Source organism: Megalopta genalis, chromosome 5 (assembly GCF_051020955.1).
Source record: "Megalopta genalis isolate 19385.01 chromosome 5, iyMegGena1_principal, whole genome shotgun sequence".
NCBI classification, from domain to species: Eukaryota; Metazoa; Arthropoda; class Insecta; order Hymenoptera; family Halictidae; genus Megalopta; species Megalopta genalis.
This window is the reverse complement of record NC_135017.1, coordinates 8,346,146-8,370,253: the sequence shown is the minus strand read 5'-3', so window position 1 is coordinate 8,370,253 and position 24,108 is coordinate 8,346,146. Positions and strand designations below refer to the sequence as shown.

Genomic DNA, 24,108 nt, shown 5'->3' with positions numbered 1-24,108 from the left:
TCGGACGACAGTTTTCCCGGTGCCCAATTCATGGTCGCCGTTTGGTCTGAAATACCGGTCCCACCTAAGGCCCTACCCTGTCCCGCGATCTGCTCTCCCCCACGATCTACAGTCAGGTGTTCGCGAACGAAACCGCCGCAAGCCAGACAGAAATCATCGTCGATCCCGCTCGTCCGCGATTTCCTCGGTCGCCTCGCGAATTCGTAATTCGATGCATACGTGCGTGCGTGTCGCGCGGTTATGGATATGTCGCGTGAACGCGGTCGCGTACGATAGATGACTTGACAGCTTTTTCGATTCCCATCGTGACGATGTACTGTCTGTGCTGTTCGTCGTCGCAGAGTGCCGCGAACCGGCCGACAGTAGAGCGCTTTTAGCGAGCCGCGCTACCGTGACACGCTGTCCTTCGGATCACGGCTTCTCGATCCTTCGTCGAATCACGAGTGCGCTCTTGCCCATCTGGGATTTCTCGATTTCACCTGGGCTCGATCGAAACCGCTTCCTGCCCGCGACATGGAACTGCCGGTAAGAATGCGACACGGGCCTTATTGGGCCTCCGGACCGCTTTCAGGCGCAGTTGCCGTCCGAACTTCTGCTTTTTCATCCTTTATTCTGATAATATTCTTGGGATTATACGGATGTTCTTGCGGGAGGTTGCCCAGTGAACTTCGTAGACCTCTGCTTTTTCATTGTCTTTTTTTTAATGTTGTTACGAGTATTGGAATAGTTTCGCGGGAGTTTATTAAGCCAGCTTAGTGGTCGAAGTATGCATTGTAAAAGTTCGATAAATGCAGCATTGTTATTTCGAAGTAATATTTATCGATTTTAGACGTCGCGAGGGCCTCTGCCTTTTCATTGTCTCTTTTAATATCGTTGGGATCTTTGCAATATTTTTGTGGAAGTTTATTAAGCGAGCTTCGTAGTCAAAGTATGCATTGTAGAATTTTCAATGAATGCAATATTGCTATTCCAAAGCAATATTCATCGATTTTAGACGTTGCGAGGGCTTCTGCTTTGCAGGGATCGTTGGATTATTTTCGTGGAAGTTTATTAAGCGAGCTTATTAGTCAAAGTATGCATTGTAGAATTTTCAATGAATGCAATATTGCTATTTCAAAGCAATATTCATCGATTTTAGACGTTGCGAGGGCTTCTGCTTCGCAGAGGTCGTTGGAATATTTTCAGGGAAGTTTATTAAGCGAGCTTATTAGTCAAAGTATGCATTGTAGAATTTTCAATGAATGCAATATTGCTATTCCAAAGCAATATTCATCGATTTTAGACGTTGCGAGGGCTTCTGCTTTGCAGGGATCGTTGGATTATTTTCGTGGAAGTTTATTAAGCGAGCTTATTAGTCAAAGTATGCATTGTAGAATTTTCAATGAATGCAATATTGCTATTCCAAAGGAATATTCATCGATTTTAGACGTTGCGAGGGCTTCTGCTTTGTAGGGATCGTTGGAATATTTTCGTGGAAGTTTATTAAGCGAGCTTATTAGTCAAAGTATGCATTGTAGAATTTTCAATGAATGCAATATTGCTATTCCAAAGCAATATTCATCGATTTTAGACGTTGCGAGGGCTTCTGCTTTGCAGGGATCGTTGGAATATTTTCAGGGAAGTTTATTAAGCGAGCTTATTTAGTCAAAGTATGCATTGTAGATATTTCGAAAAATGCAGCATTGATATTCCAATGTAATATTCATAGATTTTAGACTTATTTAAATTTCGTGCCAGTTCCTCATCATTTCATTTTATGTTATTCGTATCATGAGAATATTGTTATGGAAAATTATCGAGCGCACCTTGTAACCGAAGTACGTATTTCAGAAACCTGCATACATACAATTTTTGTGAATATTATCGATAATAATTTTCGTCTATGCTCGCATAATTTGCAGAAGTTGCCGAACTTATCGTAGCTAATATTCTAGTCTACGGGAATTATCCTCGTAAATACGAAAGCAGCACAGCTTGGAATTGCATTTAAAAACTGTCCGAATCATCGTTGTTTTCGACTGTTTCCATCGAGATCATTGCTCGCGAAATTCTCTTCGTAAGTGCAATCATGCGATTGCTATAATCCAGAAAGTGGATAGATAGTGGAAGCACAGAACAATACATTTGGATTAGAAGAATTCGAGAACATTGTTATTGTACGTATTTTTGCAATATTTATCAGTCATTTAAACTTGACAATTGTGGTCTTGCCCGGTTCTTAATTCTGAACTTTATTTCTTTTCGCACGATGTTCCCTAATGACGTCATTGGTTCATTAGTCGCCATTAATCTTCCGAACGCGTATCTTTCAAGGATTTTACTGTATAAACTGTACTGTGTTTATGTTTGCTTGGATGTTTTATCGGTGTCCTTGTCCTTATGCGTATTCTGAAAAGTAACTTGCCATATCGAGCGAAACACTATACTAATTTTCCGTGCAATTTGCAAGAGATTAGTCTCGTCCGGAATGTATAATAAACAATAAATGGAATGTCACGTTTCGATTTCTGCGGAACAACGGCGTTGTTTTTCGCATCGCAAAAGTGAAATCTCGTAAATAGCGTCGTGACAAAGAAAAATCTACTTCAGACAGCTATTCAAGCTAATCGGTTAATTGATTTACGCGATGCGCAGTGTTCGCTAGCTTCGGGAGAATGATTTCGAAGAAATTGCGCTTGGAAATTGTGTCTTTTGTCCGAGCGCAAAATACTGATAGCGTTATCAGCAGACAGCTGATCTTCGCGTCAAATAGAAATCGTTTGTAAACATATGCACGAGTATATTAAACAACAATAGCCACGTCGAAGCTGTTTTCTCCCTCTCTCTCTTCAACGGTCTGAATACGTTGAAAAATCGCTATCGCAAATTATCAAAAAATTATTCGGTGGAACGATACATTGTTGTTCAACTCTTTGTTTCTTGAATATACATATTTTCATTTATGTAGCTGGACCCTTTCCAAATTCTATATTTTGCAATTTCTGATAATTAGATCACAAATTTTAGGAATTTATAATCACTCGTTATAATAATTTAATTAATATAATTATATTAATATAATTTATAACTCATCATCGTTATTATTATTATAAATTCCTCAGATTTGTAATCTAGTTATCAGAAATTATAAAATAGAATTTGGGAGGATGCCAACTGCATAAATGCAAATATCTTAGAAAAATGGTAATGGACTAAATAATGATAAAAAAAACGATGATATTTATTTATCAAAAATGATAATAATTGAAAAAAGATCCCGAGGTCGTTGACACAATATTAAGTTCATTTGATGTTCCCGTTGCAATTTAAAAAATTGCAGAATCGTAATAACTGAAACTACACAATTTATTTTCTTTAATTGCATCAACTCATTGCCATAAATGCATAAAATCCGCAATCGTTTGCTGTAGACTTTGCCAAATTGCTGCCGTTTATTTTCGTTGCATAATATCGGATACGCATTGTTGTATATTACATGAAGTATACTATGGCATTAAACAATAAATCGAATGATATTATTATATCGTTCAATTTTATTAGAGCGAATAATTAGAGCGACAAGGAATTCGAATAGAACGCTGTGTAGCCGGAGCCCCAATTTTCTCACATTAAAGCTTCGAAACGGTCTGCCGATCGCAGTTATACGACGTTTTGTTATTAACAATCGTCAAGTAAAGTAAATAAACTGTTTCGAACGCAAGCCTTTCTTCGAATATTTAAAATAAAATCTTTGATTTCGAACAACACTACGAATAATTCTACGTCCAATGTTGGGTCTATCCTGACCCAGACAAGATGTTCTAGCAAATGGAGAATGCGCTGTTCGAAATTGGAATATCCAAAGTTTCGAACAGGATTTTGTTAACCTTGACAAACGAATAATAATAATTATAGCAATATTATTATAATAATATAATATAAATTATATTATAATAATTATAATTATATAATAATTATATATATTACAAAAATTATATAACAATTATTATTATTTAATTTGTTCCCTTTTGGAAAGATTCTTGCGAATTTCGTTCTCTTTCGGGAAGTTTCTTGCGAATTTCGTTGATTATCTGAAAGTCTCGCGTGAGTTTCGTTCTCGTTTCAGAATTATCGCGCGAATATCGTCGTTCTTTTTCGTTCTTCTGGAAAGCGTCGCGGCAAATGTCGTTGCCCCTCGCGAATTCGTCGTCTAAGGAATAAATACCGCTGGAAAAATCCGAGCTCGTTCGAATACGGTCGAGGTGTTAATGCGAGGTAAATGTATTCGTCACACGTGCGTGATGGCGGTCGCTCATGAAAAATTGCGACCTCGCGGCATGCGTGACGTCCGTAGCCGTTAAAATGTGTGACGAACGTCGAAATCCGTGCAAAACGGCGCGCGTCAAAGAGATGTCGGCTAAGCGACGCGTTAAATTAGAAATCGGCGATCAGTCATCCGCGATCATTAGACCCGCGGCCTTTGTTCTAACAGATTCGGAACGGTGTCGTGAGTAATTTATTCGAAACGTTGATCGGTTCGCCTGCCGATACGCTGTCAATACGCGTTCGATCAATCAAACCCGACATAATCATAAATTCTACATAAACTCGCTGGCACGCTGCAATTTATTTTGGAACATGAATTATTTAGAATTAACATGTGTACATAGTTGGAATTGTTCTAAATTAAATTTCTGTTGACCGGTCAAAATAAATGTTCCACAGTTGAACTAAAATTGTACTGGAATGGTTCTAAAATTGCATTGAAATAATTCTACAATTGTATTCATTGGTATTATTTTCTGTAGAATAATTTTCATAGCAAATTCCATTTTTATCATAAATAATGTTCATTCTAAAATAAATTGTTCTTTGTCAGCAATTTTCTCCAGAAAATAATACCGATAAGTACAATTGTAGAGTGATCTCAGATTTGTTGACAATTTTAAAACATTCACGTTAATACTTCGAGTGTTCACGAGTGGCCATTTTGTTTTCATACTGTGTATACTTGAATTATTATTGAAATAATAAAATTATTAAGGACACGTTAATAGATTAATAAATGCATAGATAGTTCTGAAGCTAAGTTGCTATACGTGAAATTTGGTATTACAATACCAATGTTAGAAACGGTTTCGATATGCACCTGCAAGAGTGTTGTACTTTTTAAGACTGATAACGCTTCGAATTATTTTTAGTTCGAACGCCAGAGTTCTAAGTATAACACCTTGAAACGTTCTCGAATAATCCTTCGTAAATAAAATGAAATTTCTTCTGTTTGCTTTGGAAATTCTGTACGAAATGGCGCCTCGCAGAATTAATTGGCCTTTTTTTTAAATGGTAACGTTGATTTTAAGGAACAAAAAGGATTCGACGTGCACGTGTCCAAAAGTCGTTTCAATATAATTGCGACATTAATGCATATTATTCATACGAAAGAATGTTTCATCGATTATACATTCAATTCTGACTTTGTGCGGCAGCAGATTCCGTTTTTTTTTCTTTTTTTCAGAATTATTGCAATCCGAATGTTTCCGAAACGAAGAGAGAACGAAGAGAGATACAAATACTTTATTACGCTTAGGTGAAACTATCTCTGGATTATTTTCTGACATAATTTTCATCGAGTTTGACAGACTTTCGAAATTATTTTATCATTCTCTTTTTACAAAGAAAAACTGTTTCGAGATCTATAGAACTAAAAATTCTAATTTTTACGGAGCATATAAATCTGATACACGCTTTCCTAGCCTATTTCTTTTTTTTAAATAAAAATTTTACAAAATGTGCTTTTACAAAACCTCGTCAGAATTTACCATAAACACCAACTCGCCATTGTTACAAAAAGTGAAACATCTGACATAAAAAATGCTAGTCCTAATTTAGCATCAGAAATGCATTATCGAAAGTGTAGCATAAGATTTTTTGAAATTGTCGACCACCGTAGGAATGACAGCAGTTTGAGAGAAACCTTGTCCCGTACCGACAAATTAACTGTAAATGTCGAAAAGAATTCAGTAACACAGATATCGCGAAAATCTTACGATACTTAACAAATGGAGTCGGTTTAGTTAATTAATTGAACGAGAATTAATTTCTCGAGAAGATGTGACGTTGCTAACAACAAACTCAACATAAATCGGTTCAAGTTCCAAAACCTAATAGTTAACAAAATTAAAATAGACTTCGACAAATTTGTTCATTGAAAAAATTACGATCGCATATTCTGTTTGACAATTCAACGAGAACTTCTGCATTAATCAACTCTACATAGAATAGATACTATGAAATATAGCAAGCAACAGAAATTACTGCACAAAGTTGAGTCATAGTCGAATATGTTGCAAAATGTTGTTCAGCTCTGAATCATCTAGTTTTGCTGTAATCAAATTTCGAAAGATGGCCAAGTACCGAAGTGAATTGTCTTACTGCGTCATTCTGTTCGAAATTATTTGAATAATTGGTCGTTGGTGTTTTTCATTTAAATTTTCACGAATCTTTATAAAGTCGAACATACAAAATTAGTGTCAAACATCTTTTTTCGGTGTATTAAAGTTCACGTGAACATTCGTAATTTAAATTACAAATTGCGCAATGATTAACTCGATATGGTAATCTATTGGGCTCGCCGAATGACAATGTTCGATGTAAGCAGACACGAAATACGTATGTGAAAGTTTAATCTTAGTATGGCGTTAGTAGTTTTTACAACAGATATGAACGATGATGATTTCATACTTTTACCTAGTTATGCATATTCATTTGACGTGTGTAACATGTTTGAGAACATATTAGCCTACCGATATCCGTATTACTATCATGAGAATATGTTTGCATCATATTTAGTCGGTTCTCTATGACTCTAATCGCAAATTATTTCATCAGCTTCCGATGTGCATAATCAGAAATTAAGATCGAATTGATAATTAGCCTGAAGAAGACAATCTTTAAAAAATCATAATGACGTCAGAATCTATCGAAACACTTATTTATCAATCATTTTGTTTGCACACATTTTCCGTCATATTTCTCGAGAAGATGTGACGTTGCTAACAACAAACTCAACATAAATCGGTTCAAGTTCCAAAACCTAATAGTTAACAAAATTAAAATAGACTTCGACAAATTTGTTCATTGAAAAAATTACGATCGCACATTCTGTTTGACAATTCAACGAGAACTTCTGCATTAATCAACTCTACATAGAATAGATACTATGAAATATAGCAAGCAACAGAAATTACTGCACAAAGTTGAGTCATAGTCGAATATGTTGCAAAATGTTGTTCAGCTCTGAATCATCTAGTTTTGCTGTAATCAAATTTCGAAAGATGGCCAAGTACCGAAGTGAATTGTCTTACTGCGTCATTCTGTTCGAAATTATTTGAATAATTGGTCGTTGGTGTTTTTCATTTAAATTTTCACGAATCTTTATAAAGTCGAACATACAAAATTAGTGTCAAACATCTTTTTTCGGTGTATCTCGCCGACAAATATATGTAGTTATATTATCCGTTCAATTGATATCACGTTTGGCGCGTGGATCTGATAAAAGTTCAATGACTGCATTCGATGACTCATTCAAACAGTGCCAAAATTGCTCGTTATCGCAGTGGTTTCGGTGTTCCTACCTCGTATAACCCAACACATGCGTGGAACTCCCGATACGACGGAAAACAGTTCGCGTAAACATTCTTAAGAAATTTCTTATTTAATGTGCAATTGTTAATTATAGTGCAATTTATCTGCAAAGGGTCAAATTATCAAAATATTGAAACCTTAACATACGCACTGTATTTACGAGACTGCAGATCTTCATGCAAAATCAAAATTTTCTCTTAATCAATTACAAGAGACGTAAGCTAAATAAAAGTGTAAAGTAAAACTAGTGTCTTCAGTTTTTGCTATTTCACCTATAGTCAATTTTAGCATAAATTCCGCAGTCTAATACTTATAGTTGATATTATTTTTAATTAATTCTCATCTAAATAAACTATGAGCGTTGGGGTTTGCTCGACGAAGACCGATTCGGAGCTACAAACATTGTTGCAAACGGCGCATGATTTAATAGCATTGCTTTAGTAGCACGCTATTTTTCTACGCTAGAATATCAATCGACTACGTAGTTCCACATTACATCACGATTTACTAGCACCGGATTATGCAACAATTGAATCCTCGTGGCAGTAATTCTTCTATTTAAATGATGTACACGCTGCCAACACGATATAGTTACAATAACATCACGCTCGATTCACTTACGCTTTGCCGTACATTAACCATTCTACATTGCTGCTTCTGCTCGCTACATTGGTGCGACCTTATGAAGGTCAAACAACCATACGCGACCATTCTTATTTACATTTTGTAGGCAAATATCCACACTAAATTTCCAATTTTTCTTGCTACTTTGCATCTTACCACTCGTTCTCCGAACCACTTGATTCTGTTGTTATTCGTCCTTCTAGTCACCTCGTTTAGTTGCTATTTTCATCCTTTGCCACATTGCTGCTTCGCTCCCGCTTCTACTGTTTTCTTCATGTCCTCAGCTTATCGCCCGCTGCATCAAGTAAAAGCATGTTAGATAAAAATGTACGACGGATCGTGAAAGTAGAGAATTCAAGCGTTAACCCTTTGCAGTCGAGTGGCGACTCTGAGGCACCGCTAAAATGTGTTATACCATCTTTTAAAATAATTTTGATTACGACAAAGTTTAGATTTAAAAAATTGTTAAGAGTGTAACTGTTGTGCGAGTGCCAAAAGTCAATTTCATATGCATCAAATGCATTTTGTCGTATAAAGTAGAAATACTATATAAGTTAGAAAAATGATTTTATATTTTCAGTTAAAGTAACTTCGAGTGCAAAGGGTTGAAATGGGTCTAGATTGATTGTACTACGAGTCGTTTTTATAAAACTGGAACAGTTTGAATCACGGAGATTCGTCGCAAATCGACGAAGACTTCCTGAGAACACTGTACAAGTTTTATGCTTTCTTTTAGCATCATAACCGATGTTATAAACGTTTAGGGGCCACCCGATCGCGGTCAGAGCATTTATCTAGAGACAATGTTTCTCTGTACTCAATGGATGACTCAAACGGAAATGTTTTAAAATCACTAGTCATTCTCAATGATCAATACTAATCAGGAATGTTACAGATACGGCCAGGCAATCTAGTATGTCAGGGTAAACATACTACGTTCAGCATGATATTGAACAACCTTGAACATTAAATTGCAAAATGTGAAATGAATAAATAGCTAATATATGAATAAAATATTTGAATGTATGAAATATTTGAATAAAAATGTAATCTTTTCTTCTGTACTTACTTATCTTTTTTATAATTATCATTTTCAAAATATGCAAAACAGAATTTGCTGCTGTACAAATTGGTTAGCTGTAAATATTGCACCAATTAACAAATTAATTAACCAATTAATGTTCAAGACAATATGCTCTCGGTCTGAAGAAGATAAATTCCAAGTTGAAAACAATTTTGTTGTCAATTTCACAATCAATCGCAATTCTTAATCCGTTCTTCTTGGAGATCGGCTCTTATCACCACCATTTTTGATAAATTTCTTATAGTAACGGTTTCGTTTGTATCATACAGATTTCCGCTGATACACGTGCGCTATTAGATTAAATTGTTCGACTGACGTCATCGCTCAACATCTCGCAAGAGCAATGTACTTTTTACAATCGTTCCTTTGTCGCGATTCATAAATAATTACGAATTTATTATTATTAATTAAAACGCGATGATGGCATCATACCAAGAATAGCATAATTTATTTTATTGCATCTTGGGACGCGATGCGATTTATGAAGTGGCAGATGACAATAGATATTATTTTATCATTGTATCTCGTTGTTTTACACGTGAATCTCCAATATCAAACATATTAAATCCTTATCAATCTCTTACAAGAAATGCAATTGTTGGAACGATATATCAACGTCTAAAGATTACGTGACTTGATTTTTCTTTCACTTCCTTAGTCTATAACACAATTCCATGATAATTTCTGTATTAATATGAAATTGTGAAGGCAAGCTTGGTGTACTTGAACATTTATTCTTTTATATATTTATAAATATACTTGTGAAGATTTGTTCCAAAATGTTTCAAGATCTACTGTCTTTCTTTGTAATTGAATTATAACATTATTTATCATAGGAATTATGTTAGCATAACACTCGTGATTTATGCTACTGAAACACGTTAAACTCTATAGCAATTAGAAAAAAAAACGTTGAAGGAGAATTATGAAATGTTCAAGGAAGACTACACAATCGAGACTGCACGCTCTTTTTGCAAGCACAATTAAAATGCTCGTTTTCCTTCATGTATCAAATCATTTCATCATTCTGCACTAGGTAACTGGTTCGTAAAATATTATGAGTTTGTTTTTAATATGCTAGTACTTAAAAATTGCTAAAAATTTAAACGAAGGAACATTCTAAATCAAATAAAGTGCCCAGGTTTTGGAGTTAGAGTTGCTCCAAGTGCAAGGGGTCAAGCTTTACTTCTTTCAATGATGTCCTCAAACTCTCCTGTTGTATTTGTTACAGACTGCCAGTGCATCTCAACCTAAAGCTATAAGAATGGCAGGTTCTCCAGTGTTGGAGAACGAAGGCGAGACTGAATTTATCGATGAACCTCTCTTTAGTATCCCTGATATTGTACTTTTAAGTGCACTCCTACTGGCTGCAGTATGGTGGCTGATGCGCAGGAACAAGCAGGAAGATTATGCTGCCTCAGCAAAGTCCTACTCCATTCAGTAAGTTCTGCATGTCATAAGAATACACACATCTCTATAAAACCCTAAAAAACATACTGTACCATTTGAAAGTGGTTTACATGTTCTAAAAATTCTAAACTTGTGGTCCTGATTGTTTCAAACTTTTGGATGTTGCTAACTTCAATTTCGTGGATCGCCTTTATTAACATTTTTAAATAACAGTAAATCTATTAAACGTTTTCAGGATATACATCGGACATTAAACTTCCTTACATTTATTTGTGCACAGATTAATTGAATTGCATAATGTCTAGAAACCTATATAAGTACACAATGTGCTACAGATAACGTGATCTGGAAAACACTTCAGGATCTATTAGAACCGGTATAGAAACACTGATAAGCGTCATGTATAGTTTAAGATGTCGCCCTCCTAAAAAGTAGGCTGAACTTTCGCAATTAGTATTTTAGGAAAGCCTTTCCCATTAATATTAATAAATGTTGTTAACATTAGATTCCCTTCAGTAACTAATTTCTATGATTATGTTTACCATATGCCTCAATTTAATCCTTTATGACTAAATATCTACGTCAGAAAAATGGTTGGTACTAATGTTTAGTTAATTGAGAATTGTTTCTTTTAAAGGCCAACGCTATATCCCACGGTAACGCCGTCAGAAAATTCGTTCATTAAAAAGTTGAAGACTTCTGGCAGAAGTCTTGTGGTATTCTATGGCAGCCAGACTGGTACTGCTGAAGAATTCGCGGGTCGGTTGGCGAAAGAGGGTATCCGTTATAAGATGAAAGGCATGGTAGCTGATCCCGAGGAATGTGATATGGTAAAAACACAAAATGTATTTTCTATTTATTCTTCCATGGAGTCATAACTTCTACCATAGTTTAATTTTCTGTTCAGCTTGTCAAGATCTATAAATAATCCCCTATTAGTTTTATTGAATGTGTAAATGAGTAAAAGGAACAATATTCCAGTGTTATGATTTATTGGTGTATAAATATTATAGTTTACAATAATTGTAATTTTTTATAACAGGAGGAGTTGATAAATCTAAAATCAATACCAAATAGTTTGGCAGTGTTCTGTTTAGCCACATATGGAGAAGGTGATCCTACAGATAACGCTATGGAATTTGTAGATTGGTTGAAAAATGGTGATGCCAATCTAGATGGATTGAATTATGCTGTACGTATTGTTTTCTATTTTACACATGCTAAAAACCTACCTTTAGAAACACTATATTTTTATGAACATCTTACAGTAATATGCATAATTTCAAAAATTGAATTCTAAAGGTAACTTTAATTGGTCTAATCTTGTCTATATCAATTTGGTCGGGTCATATTTTATAATATGCTTCCTATCAAATGCAAGACAATATTGTCAACATGAACTAGCTATGCATGCTAATGAATGTATAATTCATTTTCTCATAAACAATGATTATAGTATACAAGGTGTCCCAAAAATATTTGAATCAAATGAAATAGGTAATACCTAAGGCCATTCGAAGACACATTTTCCTTGTTATAAAGGTCGCTATCGCGACAAAATTTGTAGACTGTACTTACCGATCACTGGTGGTGAAAAAAACACATGAAGAAAATTTTTGCTAAGGTTAAGGTATCTTAAAATGACCTCAGTAAGTACCCTTATTTAATTCGTATATTTCTGGGACACCTTGTACTTTAAATTCTTTGTGTCGATGATGTTAACTAATATCTGCCAGGAACAGTGTTCGCAGAGATGATCTCTTTGCTTCATCCTTTGACATATGAACAAAGTTGCTTGAAATAAAACATGTTAGGTGGTTTATCCTATATAATGCCCACTATTTCCTGATTTTGTTCTATTATTCCGTAAACTTGTCAATACGACATTAATAATCAATAGTAAGAAATAATTTCATCGTATCATGGTTAAAAACCGGCATTATATATTTTAAGATTATATATTTTAAACGATTATCTAAATTTAACACTGTTTTTACAAATGAATTATAATGAATATTCAATAAGAATGTTTTAACATACGGTGAGATGGCAGCCATCTTCCTTTTAAACTCGAATAGTTTAGGAAATCAAACTTACTTTCTAAGTCAATTTTACATAATTCAACAATTTTTCAATGTACATTTATCATAACCTTCGTTATCATGTACATTTCAATATCCAACATCGAACATTTCCATTGTGAATGATTCAGGTCACGCGAATGACGAGCATTACATAAGCAACTCGTATTGGCCACGCGTACTTCTACAGTTATACCGTAATAACTTACGAATTTTACATATGTGCATTTAAAAAAAGAACAAAATCATTTTGATATTGTTAATGATACGGACAACAGTTACACTAAATAATAATCGGTTTTAAAAATATTTTAAGAATGAACATCAAGAAATTCGATAAACTTTTACGAGTGATAATCAAACATTATAGGTACGATAGCGCTACCCGTCGGGCGTTTGCAACATTATTTTTGCCGCCAACATTTGAGGTACTTGTAGAGTGCTTTTTCGTGTGATTAATATTGCAGTCATTTTAATCAATTTTCATTTAATTATTATTACAACTTTATATTATAATTTTCTTGTTTACGTCTCTTTCGATATCATAAAATAATATTGCTCAGGATATCGAAAATATTCAATTTAAAACATAAAAATAAACGGTGCTTGGCGAAAAAAATGCTTATCAGATATAAGTTTTGGTAATTAAGTGATTTGCATGGTTCCCTTTACCCTTTTTATTTAAATTCATTACATTATTTTCATGTAAATTAAGAATTTAGCGTATTCTTCATTGTTACAGAATGTACATAAATTATTATTATTATTTTCTTTTCAAAATTTTTATCTTTCATGTAGTGTTTGAAGTAGTGACTTGTTAATTATATTAAGAAGTTAGTTGCATTAAATTGCATTCCTTACTTTTAATATTTTATTTGTTCATTCTACTTTGCAGGTGTTTGCTCTGGGAAATAAAACGTATGAACATTACAATGAAGTAGGATTATATGTTGATCACAGACTAGAACAACTTGGTGCTACTCGTGTTTTTGAACTTGGCTTGGGCGATGACGATGCAAAGTAAGTATATATAGTCTTCAGTCTTTTAATTATTAAATATTTTATAATGTACAATATTACATTTTAATATCTTCCAATATTTTAATTTGAAGAATTTCTGCAAATTAATTAATTTTGATTTATTATAGTGTAACTTTTTATATAATAACTCGTGGCTATTAAATTTTATTGTGAATAATAAAAGTGACTTATATTTACTATTATAGTATAGAAGATGATTTCATCACATGGAAGGACAAGTTTTGGCCTGCAGTTTGTGAATTCTTTGGAATTGAGGGAGCAGGCGAAGATGTTAGCATCCGACAATATCAACTTACTGAACACAATGATTTGCCTATTGAACGTATCTATACTGGTGAAATAGCTCGCCTTCACTCATTCAAAACTCAACGAGCGTATGTTATTTGAATATCTTATGACTGTGTATTCATAATTTTCACAATACTCACATTTGTTTTGTTACTTCTAAAGGCCGTATGATGCAAAGAATCCTTTCTTGGCTCCAGTCAAAGTGAACCGAGAATTGCATGGACCAAAATCAGACAGGTCTTGCATGCACATAGAATTTGATATAGAAGGCTCGAAAATGCGGTACGAAGCTGGTGATCATTTGGCAGTATATCCTGTAAATGACACAGAATTAGTAAACAAAATTGGAATAAAATGCGGTGTCGACTTAGATACTGTGTTTACGCTTACAAATACAGATGGTAAATTGAAAATCTTAATTTAACAAATTAAAACTTGCTTGACATGTTTTCATCTTGTTACTTGTTGTATTATAGAGGAATCTACGAAGAAACATCCATTCCCTTGTCCTTGCTCTTATAAAACTGCTTTAACACATTACTTGGATATTACTAGCAATCCACGTACCCATATTCTTAAAGAATTGGCAGAATATTGCACTGATTCAAATGATAAAGAGAAGTTGAAGTTAATGACCTCAACCAGTGCGGAGGGCAAGGCTGCTTACCAACAATGGGTTGTTCAAGAAAATAGAAACATAGTACATATTTTAGAAGATATTCCTAGTTTAAAACCAGCTCTAGATCACTTATGTGAACTTCTACCGAGATTACAATGTCGTTATTATTCAATTTCTTCATCGCCAAAGGTAATAATATCCTTGACCTCTATTATAGAAAAATTGTATCTTGCACAGTGGAGTTCTTTTCATACATTGTTAACCTTGTATGAAAATAACTGTAAACCCATATTTATAATATCTCAATGAATTTGTTTTCAGTTGCATCCAACGTCTATTCATATTACTGCAGTTGTGGTAGAATATAAGACTCCTACCGGAAGAATTAATAAGGGCGTAACAACCAGCTGGTTAAGGGAAAAGCACCCATCGGACCCACCGTGTCTTGTTCCTATTTTTGTGCGAAAATCTCAATTCCGTCTACCAACTAAAGTGCTCACACCTGTTGTTATGGTTGGTCCGGGAACTGGTATAGCACCGTTCAGAGCATTTATCCAAGAACGCGATCTCGCTAAACGGGAAGGTACCTACAATATATTTAATAACATAAACTAATAAAATTAATTTCGATTATTTAAAAAGAAAACTTTCCCTATAGCTCTGAATAATTTATACTTTTCAGGCAAAGAAGTCGGTGACACTATTTTGTACTTTGGATGTAGGAAGAAAGACGAAGATTTCCTCTATAAGGAAGAACTCGAAGAATATGTGAAGAATGGTTCTTTGATTATGCATAATGCATTCAGCAGAGAGCAAGACCACAAAGTATATGTTACACACTTATTGGAAAAGAATAAGGACGAGTTATGGAGAGTTATCGGGGAACAATATGGTCATATCTATGTCTGTGGGTTAGTATATGATTCTTACAGTTTTTTCATTTATCTAAAGAACATCTTTGCGAGTACATTTCGTGTTTTTTTATTAGTGACGCCAAAAACATGGCACGTGACGTACATAATATCTTATTGAAAGTTGTGATGGAGAAAGGTAAGATGGCGGAACTTGATGCAGCTACATACATTAAGAAGATGGATTCACAAAAACGTTATTCGAGTGATGTATGGAGTTGAATTTCGTTATTTATTTTAATTTCATGAATATTTATAAGTCAAATTGTCTATGTAAACATTTGAAATACGCCTTCATCAAGAAGCCTACACTTATAACTTTCGTGCAATTGTACGATACGCTTGTAAGCATTTAAAATGTTAAGAGATAATTACAGATGTTAGCAAAAATCATTCAAACCTTAAATGTATTTATTATTCGTAAGTAGTTAATGAATTTTGTATAAATATTAATATCAATGTTTTCTTCTATTTTAACTCATTTTATCTAATAATACTAGCGTTTTTATGGGAATCATTACAACGCAATTTAATGCAGACTTCTACATTTGACAAATATGCTCAATAAGTATACTATTAGAAGCCGTTTTTGATACACTAATAATCTATGATTACAATGGTTAGATGAAATAGATTTCATAAATATTTTGCGGGAAATATTCATGCACGCATGATAAAACATATGCTTACATATGTATAGGTAATTTATCCTGTAAAAAGAATGTTCAAAGAATTTATTAAACGGTTTTTATCAAGCGTGTAACTGAACTGTAACAATTTTGAAAATTGTTAGAGATATTAATAGATACATTAATATTGAAAAGGGTTCATCATTAAGTAAAGTCATGATCTTTATATTTTAAAGATGTACAAAAAATTGTTATATGTAAGATTTTTACATTGTTTATCAGGAATGGTAACAACATTGTGCTGATTTATGTACACATTATGGTGACTGCGTACAGTAAATGTGTACACTTACCGATCCATTTAGCAAAAACTTGTTAATGAATGCAATACAGAAGAATTCATTAAAAAATTTTATTTTCAATTCATTAAAAATATACATACAAAGAATAACAATTAAATTATACAGTAATAATTAGGTCGTCGTCGCTTAGCAGAGTGATCTGAGAACTCTTTGTATTAGAATTAATTATAACAGGTCAGAGATAAAATTATTTTACTTTCTAATTCCAAAATATTATTTTCGATCAATGCATCACTTAAAAAGTTGAGACGATATGATCTGTAATAATATTTTTTTAATTTTGATCATGTCAGTTTCTAGTATTTCCTTGTCACCCATATACTCATATCGTCAAATTCCCCTTATGCTAATAAGGTATAATTTTACTGGATATGAAAATAATCTGTAACATTAATAATTAAAATATCGTCATTATAGTATCTGTACACCTTTACTAGCGACATTGAACTGTGTATCAAATTTGCGTAAAGAAACATTTTATCAAATGTACTTTTCAAGTTGCAAAACCAGGTAATATGGTTAATAAACAATTATTATTTTTAAACATTGAGCAGTTTAATATTTCTTTTCTTTTCACAATTTGCATATTATATTTAAATCATTTTAAGTTTAAAGTGCCTAAGGCTTAACAAGTCCTAGAACTGCAATTATATATTAAAAGTAAAAACCACTGTAAATATATAGATATTATTCATATTTAATAAACACTGAATTTACGTACTCGTTAAAAATATAATTTATCTTAATTTATTAAGCATCTCTTAATATTTCCTAGTAGAAGTTAGAGAAAGAGAAAGAGAAAGAGAGAGTATACAAAAATATATTAAAGATTTCCTAGTTTTTAATATTAAGTTTTGAGCTGGTAAGAGCTATATCAGGAATTATCAAACCTTCACTAGGCTCTTGTAAATTTTCAGAAACGTTTGTGCTACTAATGTTTGTTGTTGCACTATTCGAATTTGAATTTTGTAATTTTGAGTGCAACGGTGTGGAAGTTCTGCCTTTGAGAAGCACTGCATGCTCTGTACTCTTGCTGGCTTCTTTCACAGATATCGAGGACACATCACTGAAATCTAGTAAGCCGTAATTACTTTCAAATTGCTTTTTCACAGGCGATATTCTTTTACCAGTATTTATTGGCGTTCGTTCATCAGAAGTAGATGACGAACTTAAGGCACTCGCTTCTCGCGTTTTCTTCAATGTCGTTATCGCCCATCCTAAGCCAAGCTTTTTAAGAGCCGTTTCCATTTCTTCCGGGGATGATGCATATTTTAATACATCGGATGACGGTGTACTTGCTATTTGAGAAATTCCAGACAATCCAGAAAAGCTGTTTGAACTTGTGGATGTTATTCTGTCATTATTTTTATTTTCGTTATTTCCACTAACATTAGTATAAGGGTGTGACTGTAACTGTTCCTTTGGCGATAATCTTTTATTCTGAGTATCGCATTGTAACTTTTTATTTAAGGTTTCTTTATCTTCCGTTCGGGAAGAGACAGCTTTGAATGCTTTTGATGTATCAAATCGGGCTGCACTCGCTTGTATCCTATGTTTTGTGGCTTCTGAAGACAACATTGATGTTGAAGGATCGTAAGATTTTTTCAATTGTTGTTGGTCATTGGTGTTAACAGAAACAGCTGCACGTTCTGCTGGATCAATTACAACGGCAGTTTTAATCGCCCGTGTCGCTGTAACCTTTTTCACAGATGTTGGTGATCTGACATTGTTCTGACTTTTATTCACAGTATCTGGTGTATCAAATTCAATTATTGTTGACAACTCATGACCTGATGATTCAATTTCAGTCCTGAAATTAAATGTCTCCATGAAATGATTATATGTGAAAGGACTATGATGCATAGTGTAGACAGGAAACTGTTCTCACCTATATGGTCCACTAAGTAGACTTACTGGTGGTTTACTTCTCCCATTGGTGAATATAGTTACATCTCTTGATACTTTCGGAATGTCCGCGAGTAATGGAACAAAGTCTTCAACTTCCTTTACCTAAACAAGTATCAATAATACTGGTAATAGAAACACGAACTATGCGTTGGACAATATTTAATAACCAAAAATACAAATTACCTCTTTAGAAAACTGGTTCTGCGTGGCCGTATCATTTCTAGAGTCAACAGCGTCAGGCTGAAGTTTATGATCTACCGTTGAATCGACACATTCTTTTGTTGCTAGTAAATTATTTTTAAGGCTCTTACTTTGTTCTAGAATTTCTTGCGATAACGTTTCTATCATTTCCTCGTCACGTAACTTTGATGTAAGTCGGGTATTATTATCTTGTGTTGTTGCCTCTAATGTTTTCGGCCGAAGCTGTACCTTGTACCTGTCGAGCTGTATCTTAACTCTTTCATCGCTTATAATTCTTGGCTTAGTTTTAACTTTTTGTTCTTCTACTTTTGATGCAACGTATGGAGATGTGATCTTCTGTAAACCTTCATTTGTTTGAGTCTCTGCATTTACTTCTTCAAGTTGATTAGTGTCTTGTGTTTGAACCGTTTTATTTTTTATAATATTTTGCGACTCAATGAGTGTTTTTGCAAGTTGATTATGAATTGCTTCTATATTCTCAACAAGATTGCGAACACTTTGTAGATCGTTGTTCTTTACTTTCACTGGAGGCAACTGCATCAGACTGGTTTCATCGCATGGATTGATTATTGATAGTTCCACCCCTAAAATAATTGTGAAATCATTCAGAAAGAATTTAAGCCAAATTTTACAAATTAAGAATTGATATACAGTACATTCTCCCTAATTGACGCGCAGATTGTGCACAAAAATGAACAATTTCGGTAACTATAAAAACGAACCACAAGGCTTGAGTAATCGTATCTCCTCTTCTCAAATTGTCCATTTCTGTGTACAATCTGAACATCACTTAGGGAGAATTTACTCGTTTCAATACTACAAAATGAATTTTGTCGTACCTTTCTGCTCATTTCGAACCTTTTCAATAAGATTCGTTAATGATACAATTCTTTCTGTGCACATAGTTTGAAGATCTTCATACTTTTGTAATATTTCAGGACAGTCTTTCAATGCGCATTTATGAATATGACTAAATTTTGCATCCATTAGTTTGCATTCTGGATTCTCACACGTGCAAGTTCCCTTTGAAGAAGCCGATTGCTTCAAAGAGTGCCTTCTCATATGTTCGGCTAATTGATTATTTTGTTGATAACGAGACGTATCTGTCGTCGTTGACTGATCATTTTTCGTAGATGACAGTATGCTGCTATCATTTATTTGTGAATCTATCGTTGTATATTTAAGCATTCTGCTAAGTTTACCAACATGAGGTATATTCGAAGGCATTCTCATAGTACGCGGCGATGGAGTTTCCGGTGTTGATACTGGACTAACATCTCTTCGTAATAATTTCATGCTATCATTTACTGAAGAATCTAACAATTCAAGAATAGACATATTATTGCTTAACGCTTCAAGAATATTTTTGGGTTTGCTCGGTGGCAAACTGGCAAAAGACGTTGATGAATCTGAGAAGTCCTTCATTTTAATTTGTGTTGATTGCGACCTAACACTATAGGATTTGGTAGTTATTTGATCCTGTTCTGTTGTGGAACATTTTTTAGAACTTTGCGTAGCTGCATCTACAGTCACCCCTGACGCTTCGGCCGGATTTACTTCAATATTGAACCCGGACTGATTAACATATATTTTAATTCTCTTATTAGGCGAGGAAGCAACACGGATAGGTTTTCTCAAATTGCTCAGTCGCGATCTCGATAAAGTTTTTGAAAACTTCTTTGTAGAACATGCTGTTTTACTTACTAAAGGTGACTTTTGCTTTTCTTTTTTAGGGAAACGCTTTTTGTGTTTTTGTTTCACAGGAGTTGTACTTGTATTAACAGTGTCATTCATTGTATTTAAAAGTATAGACGTTGATGATACACTACTATCTACATCTGGAGTAATAACTATAACTTTTGGTTCAAGTGGATGATGTTTGGTGACCTTATCAACTTCATCGTTGATCGCCTTAGGATCGCTTACTTTTTCTTGTACCATCTCTACTTGAATACTTTTATCTTTAACTTCATCATCCTTCGTTCCCGTGGTAGTTTGCACAGCAATTTCTACTTTTTTGACAGATGAGCTATCTTTAGCTTCTGTCTTATCCTTTTTACTACTCTCGCTACAGCAAGGCGCACTTATTACTTTAATCTCTGGCGACATAGGTGTTTCATGAATCGGTGCATCCTGATGTAGAGTCGACTGCACTTGAATCGCTTTATCTTTTTCGAATAAAGGCTTCATAGTTGCATTAAAAATATCACTTGGTAAATCTGCTCCAAATTCTTTCAATAAGAGCTGTTTTTGCTTTTCAACCTTCTTTAACATATCTAATATTTGTTCCTCACGTGAAATCTCGGCTTCTTTATGCCTGCTTTGTACAGTTCTGCTGTCTTGGCGTTTGTTGGTACAACATTGATCTTCCCAAACAGCATTTACATCAACACCTCTATCTTCTTCTCTAGGCACAAGAGTAATTTGTTTTTCTATAGGATATGACGGACATTTTTCCAAACATTCTTCATGCAACAAAGTTTGCAATGCACGGTTTAGCTTTTGCTTATGCTGATCTCTCAGCATTTTCCTTCGTTCTTGTAATACATTTACATTTTTCTGGAAAGACATAAGTATAATGTAATGAGTTGAACATTGATAAGAGAAAGAATAATTTAAAAGTCGAACAAGTACCAAATAAGATTCAGCTTGATTAGCTTTCAATTTACGTTCCTCTACTGTAAGATGGTTTAAATTTTGCACAAGCACTTGATAATCACGTCGTACTTTTTCTCTCAACACTGCATCTTCGCCACGCTTTTGAGCAGTAGCTTTACGACTTTCCATTAAATGCGCTTTAACAGCTTCAGACTTTTCAATTTCTTGAGCTAAGTCTATTGCACTTGGCTATACAAATAAATTTATAATATTAAAGAACATAATTATATAGGAGTCATCTATCACTGAAATATATATATATTTTATATATTTTTGTTTATTTTCTTATTAATAATTTTTATATTTTGTTTGTAATTACAAACCTCAGTCCATGCATGTATTTTTTCAACTACACCAACTGGTTTATTATATACATTACTTTGATGCTTACTATGATCATATAATTGTACTTTATCATTTGCTGACGAAATAACTTTCTGTTTTGGTGTTTTTATACATTTTGATTGTTCAGTAGTAGTAGGTAGACATGAACAGTCATCACTTATGGAACCAGAGCTATCACTCTGACTTGTAGAAGTTAAGGCTGATGTTGATTGTACATAATCCTGTGGATTGTATCTGTAATATTAAAAAGTTAGTTTAACTGTCTTAACACTGTGTTATGTTACAATTTTAATTACACAGCATGTACCTTAATGTTTTATCGACTTCTGCTAATGCAGCTGCTGAATTTGGTAGCAGTTTCTCTGAATTTTGATTTCTGTGTTCAAGTTCAAGCTCACTTTTTGCAGTACTTGATGTAGTAGCTGTACTTTTTAGTGCAGATGGATTTGTAGCTGATGTGGTAACAAATTGTTCATCTGATATCATAAGGTCATTCTTTGGATCACTACTTAACATCTGACGTTTTAATTGCATATGGGGTGGCTGTGTCTTTAAATCACTGGCAATAATCTGTAAGAAAGATGTACTAATACATAAACTCTAACTTATGAAGTTCATAATCCAATTTCAATTACTATACCTTTGTGTATGTTTTTGTTGTTTTTCCTGGTGACTTTTTAAAACACTGCTTCCTTGTCTTCTTTTTAACAGGTTTATTTTGTTTATTTCCATCATCAATTTCCTTGTCTATGACATTTGACTCCAGCAATTTCACATGAGGAAGTTTTGCTACCATTGCTGACCTTAGATTCTCTAATTCCCGTACTTGACGTAGTCGATTTTGATGTTGTTGTTCCTCAGATTCTTTCTACATGGATTTTACTTATACTTTTATAAATTTTAATCTAATATACTATATTAAAATTTAGAATGTAAGTAATTATGTGCATTAAAAATCTTACTTGTTGCTGTTCATGAATCTGTTGCATTGCTTCTTTTCCTCTTTTTGATGCTGCTAATTTATTCTTTCTTTCTTTCTCTTGAACAACTTCATCATGATCGGGTTCCAATATTGCAGACAAATGTGCCAGACCAATATCTGCCATGTCTTCTTGATATTTTTGTTGGATTTCCAAAATTTTCTCATTAAATGACTGCCTTGAATTTAAATTATCATTGCTCTGCAACTTCTTTCGCTCTTCCTTAGTTATATTCTTAACACGTTCCAGAAGTCTATCTGATATGTCTTTAGACTGTTGCCTCACCTATATATAAGTGATTTGATTAATTTTTTAATTTTTTTAATATACTTATTATATTATTGGCCATGACGATACAATATCATTTAATGCAAAAAATCTTCTTCTATTTAAATAGATATTATTATCGTTTATTACTTTTAATTTACATATACGTATACCTGCTCCAAGCGTAACCTGCGACGTCGGTCTCGCTCATTTTTCTTAATTTGGTCTAAATCGGACAATACCATTCTTCCGTGTCTTATACTTAAGGGGTTTCCGTTGACAGTAACATTAATGGACATGTTTTTTGTTGGCACAGTCAGTTGCCATTCAAAGAAATCTTAAACGAAGTATGTACGTCTTCGTAACTCAAATTTGAACTGTACCAACACGAAGTTGGAATACCAGGGACGAAACTTTTGTCAGATTTCGGAATTTACAATGTCCGTGACCTCAAGTTAGATGACCTTGCAACTTACATGCAGACAGTGTTGCCGTTTCTTTATGTTGATGTATGTATTAGATACAAACATATGTACATATTACGAATTCTATTTTCTTGATGAGCAATATGTATATACGTATATAATTATTGAAATGATGAAACTTTCCGGAATTTATGTTTGCCATTGTTTAAAGAAAACCGCATTACATTTCATATTCTAAACTTTAGAATCTAAAGATACAGTTTTACATATATTACAACTTTACTTTCTACATATGTAATTCCTATTTCCTATTAAAGGAGAATTTAGTAACTACATTCTGTATTACTGTCAGCTGATACGAGCGGGTATGTCTTGTTGGAACCACAACAGACCAGTCAGAGATAGGTCACATAACGATTCAGGATGCCATTACAATTTCTATGACAGGATCTGTCCTTAACATAAATAGTCAATGCGTATAATATATAAAATATATGTTATACATAAAATAAAATGTGAATCTACTAACGTTCTTGGATGGGAAAGAGAAGATTCGATGAATTCACATTACGAAAATGACTATCTAGTGCTAAAAGAAAAGTCTAGGATATTTAGTAGTGCGAGGGTCAGCCCTGTATTATATGTAGCCACT

At 33.7% G+C, this 24,108-nt stretch overlaps 2 protein-coding genes and 1 long non-coding RNA gene across 5 annotated transcripts; 1 reads left to right on the top strand and 2 right to left on the bottom strand.

The window, feature by feature from the left end:
- The first annotated feature begins 224 nt into the window (after positions 1-224).
- On the top strand, positions 225-17,216 carry Cpr (Cytochrome P450 reductase). Its single transcript, XM_033471583.2, has 11 exons — positions 225-525; positions 10,563-10,771; positions 11,379-11,571; positions 11,784-11,933; positions 13,718-13,842; positions 14,049-14,237; positions 14,314-14,552; positions 14,628-14,959; positions 15,092-15,353; positions 15,453-15,681; positions 15,759-17,216. Exons 1-11 carry the CDS (start codon positions 514-516, stop codon positions 15,901-15,903), a joined length of 2,085 nt encoding a protein of 694 aa, XP_033327474.2. The 5' UTR covers positions 225-513; the 3' UTR covers positions 15,904-17,216.
- On the bottom strand, positions 5,386-10,633 carry LOC117221025 (uncharacterized). Its single transcript, XR_004490402.2, has 2 exons — positions 10,518-10,633; positions 5,386-8,542 (listed from the first exon to the last, which is right to left on the bottom strand). It is a non-coding gene; the product is annotated as an uncharacterized LOC117221025 (long non-coding RNA).
- On the bottom strand, positions 16,709-24,053 carry LOC117221021 (uncharacterized). 3 transcript variants are annotated; one of them, XM_033471578.2, is made up of 11 exons: positions 23,986-24,053; positions 23,205-23,906; positions 22,747-23,049; positions 22,425-22,652; positions 22,092-22,354; positions 21,763-22,018; positions 21,416-21,628; positions 19,621-21,340; positions 18,764-19,365; positions 18,561-18,682; positions 16,709-18,482 (listed from the first exon to the last, which is right to left on the bottom strand). In XM_033471578.2, exons 2-11 carry the CDS (start codon positions 23,328-23,330, stop codon positions 17,507-17,509), a joined length of 4,809 nt encoding a protein of 1,602 aa, XP_033327469.2. In that variant the 5' UTR covers positions 23,331-23,906; positions 23,986-24,053; the 3' UTR covers positions 16,709-17,506. The 3 variants fall into 3 exon arrangements, with proteins under 3 accessions (XP_033327469.2, XP_033327470.2, XP_033327471.2); XM_033471579.2 differs by lacking the exons at positions 23,205-23,906; positions 23,986-24,053 and having other exon boundaries at positions 22,425-22,672; positions 22,747-22,884; XM_033471580.2 differs by lacking the exons at positions 23,205-23,906; positions 23,986-24,053 and having other exon boundaries at positions 22,425-22,666; positions 22,747-22,881.
- Positions 24,054-24,108: the final 55 nt, after the last annotated feature.

Coding starts and splice junctions, on each gene's coding strand:
- Cpr (XM_033471583.2), top strand. Junction 10,772..11,378: donor GCAAAGTCCTACTCCATTCA/GTAAGTTCTGCA, acceptor TTTCTTTTAAAG/GCCAACGCTATATCCCACGG. Junction 15,354..15,452: donor CGATCTCGCTAAACGGGAAG/GTACCTACAATA, acceptor TATACTTTTCAG/GCAAAGAAGTCGGTGACACT.
- LOC117221021 (XM_033471578.2), bottom strand. CDS start 23,330: ATGTCCATTAATGTTACTGTCAACGGAAACCCCTTAAGTATAAGACAC. Junction 22,019..22,091: donor GAAGTCGATAAAACATTAAG/GTACATGCTGTG, acceptor TTAATATTACAG/ATACAATCCACAGGATTATG. Junction 18,683..18,763: donor AGAACCAGTTTTCTAAAGAG/GTAATTTGTATT, acceptor ATACTTGTTTAG/GTAAAGGAAGTTGAAGACTT.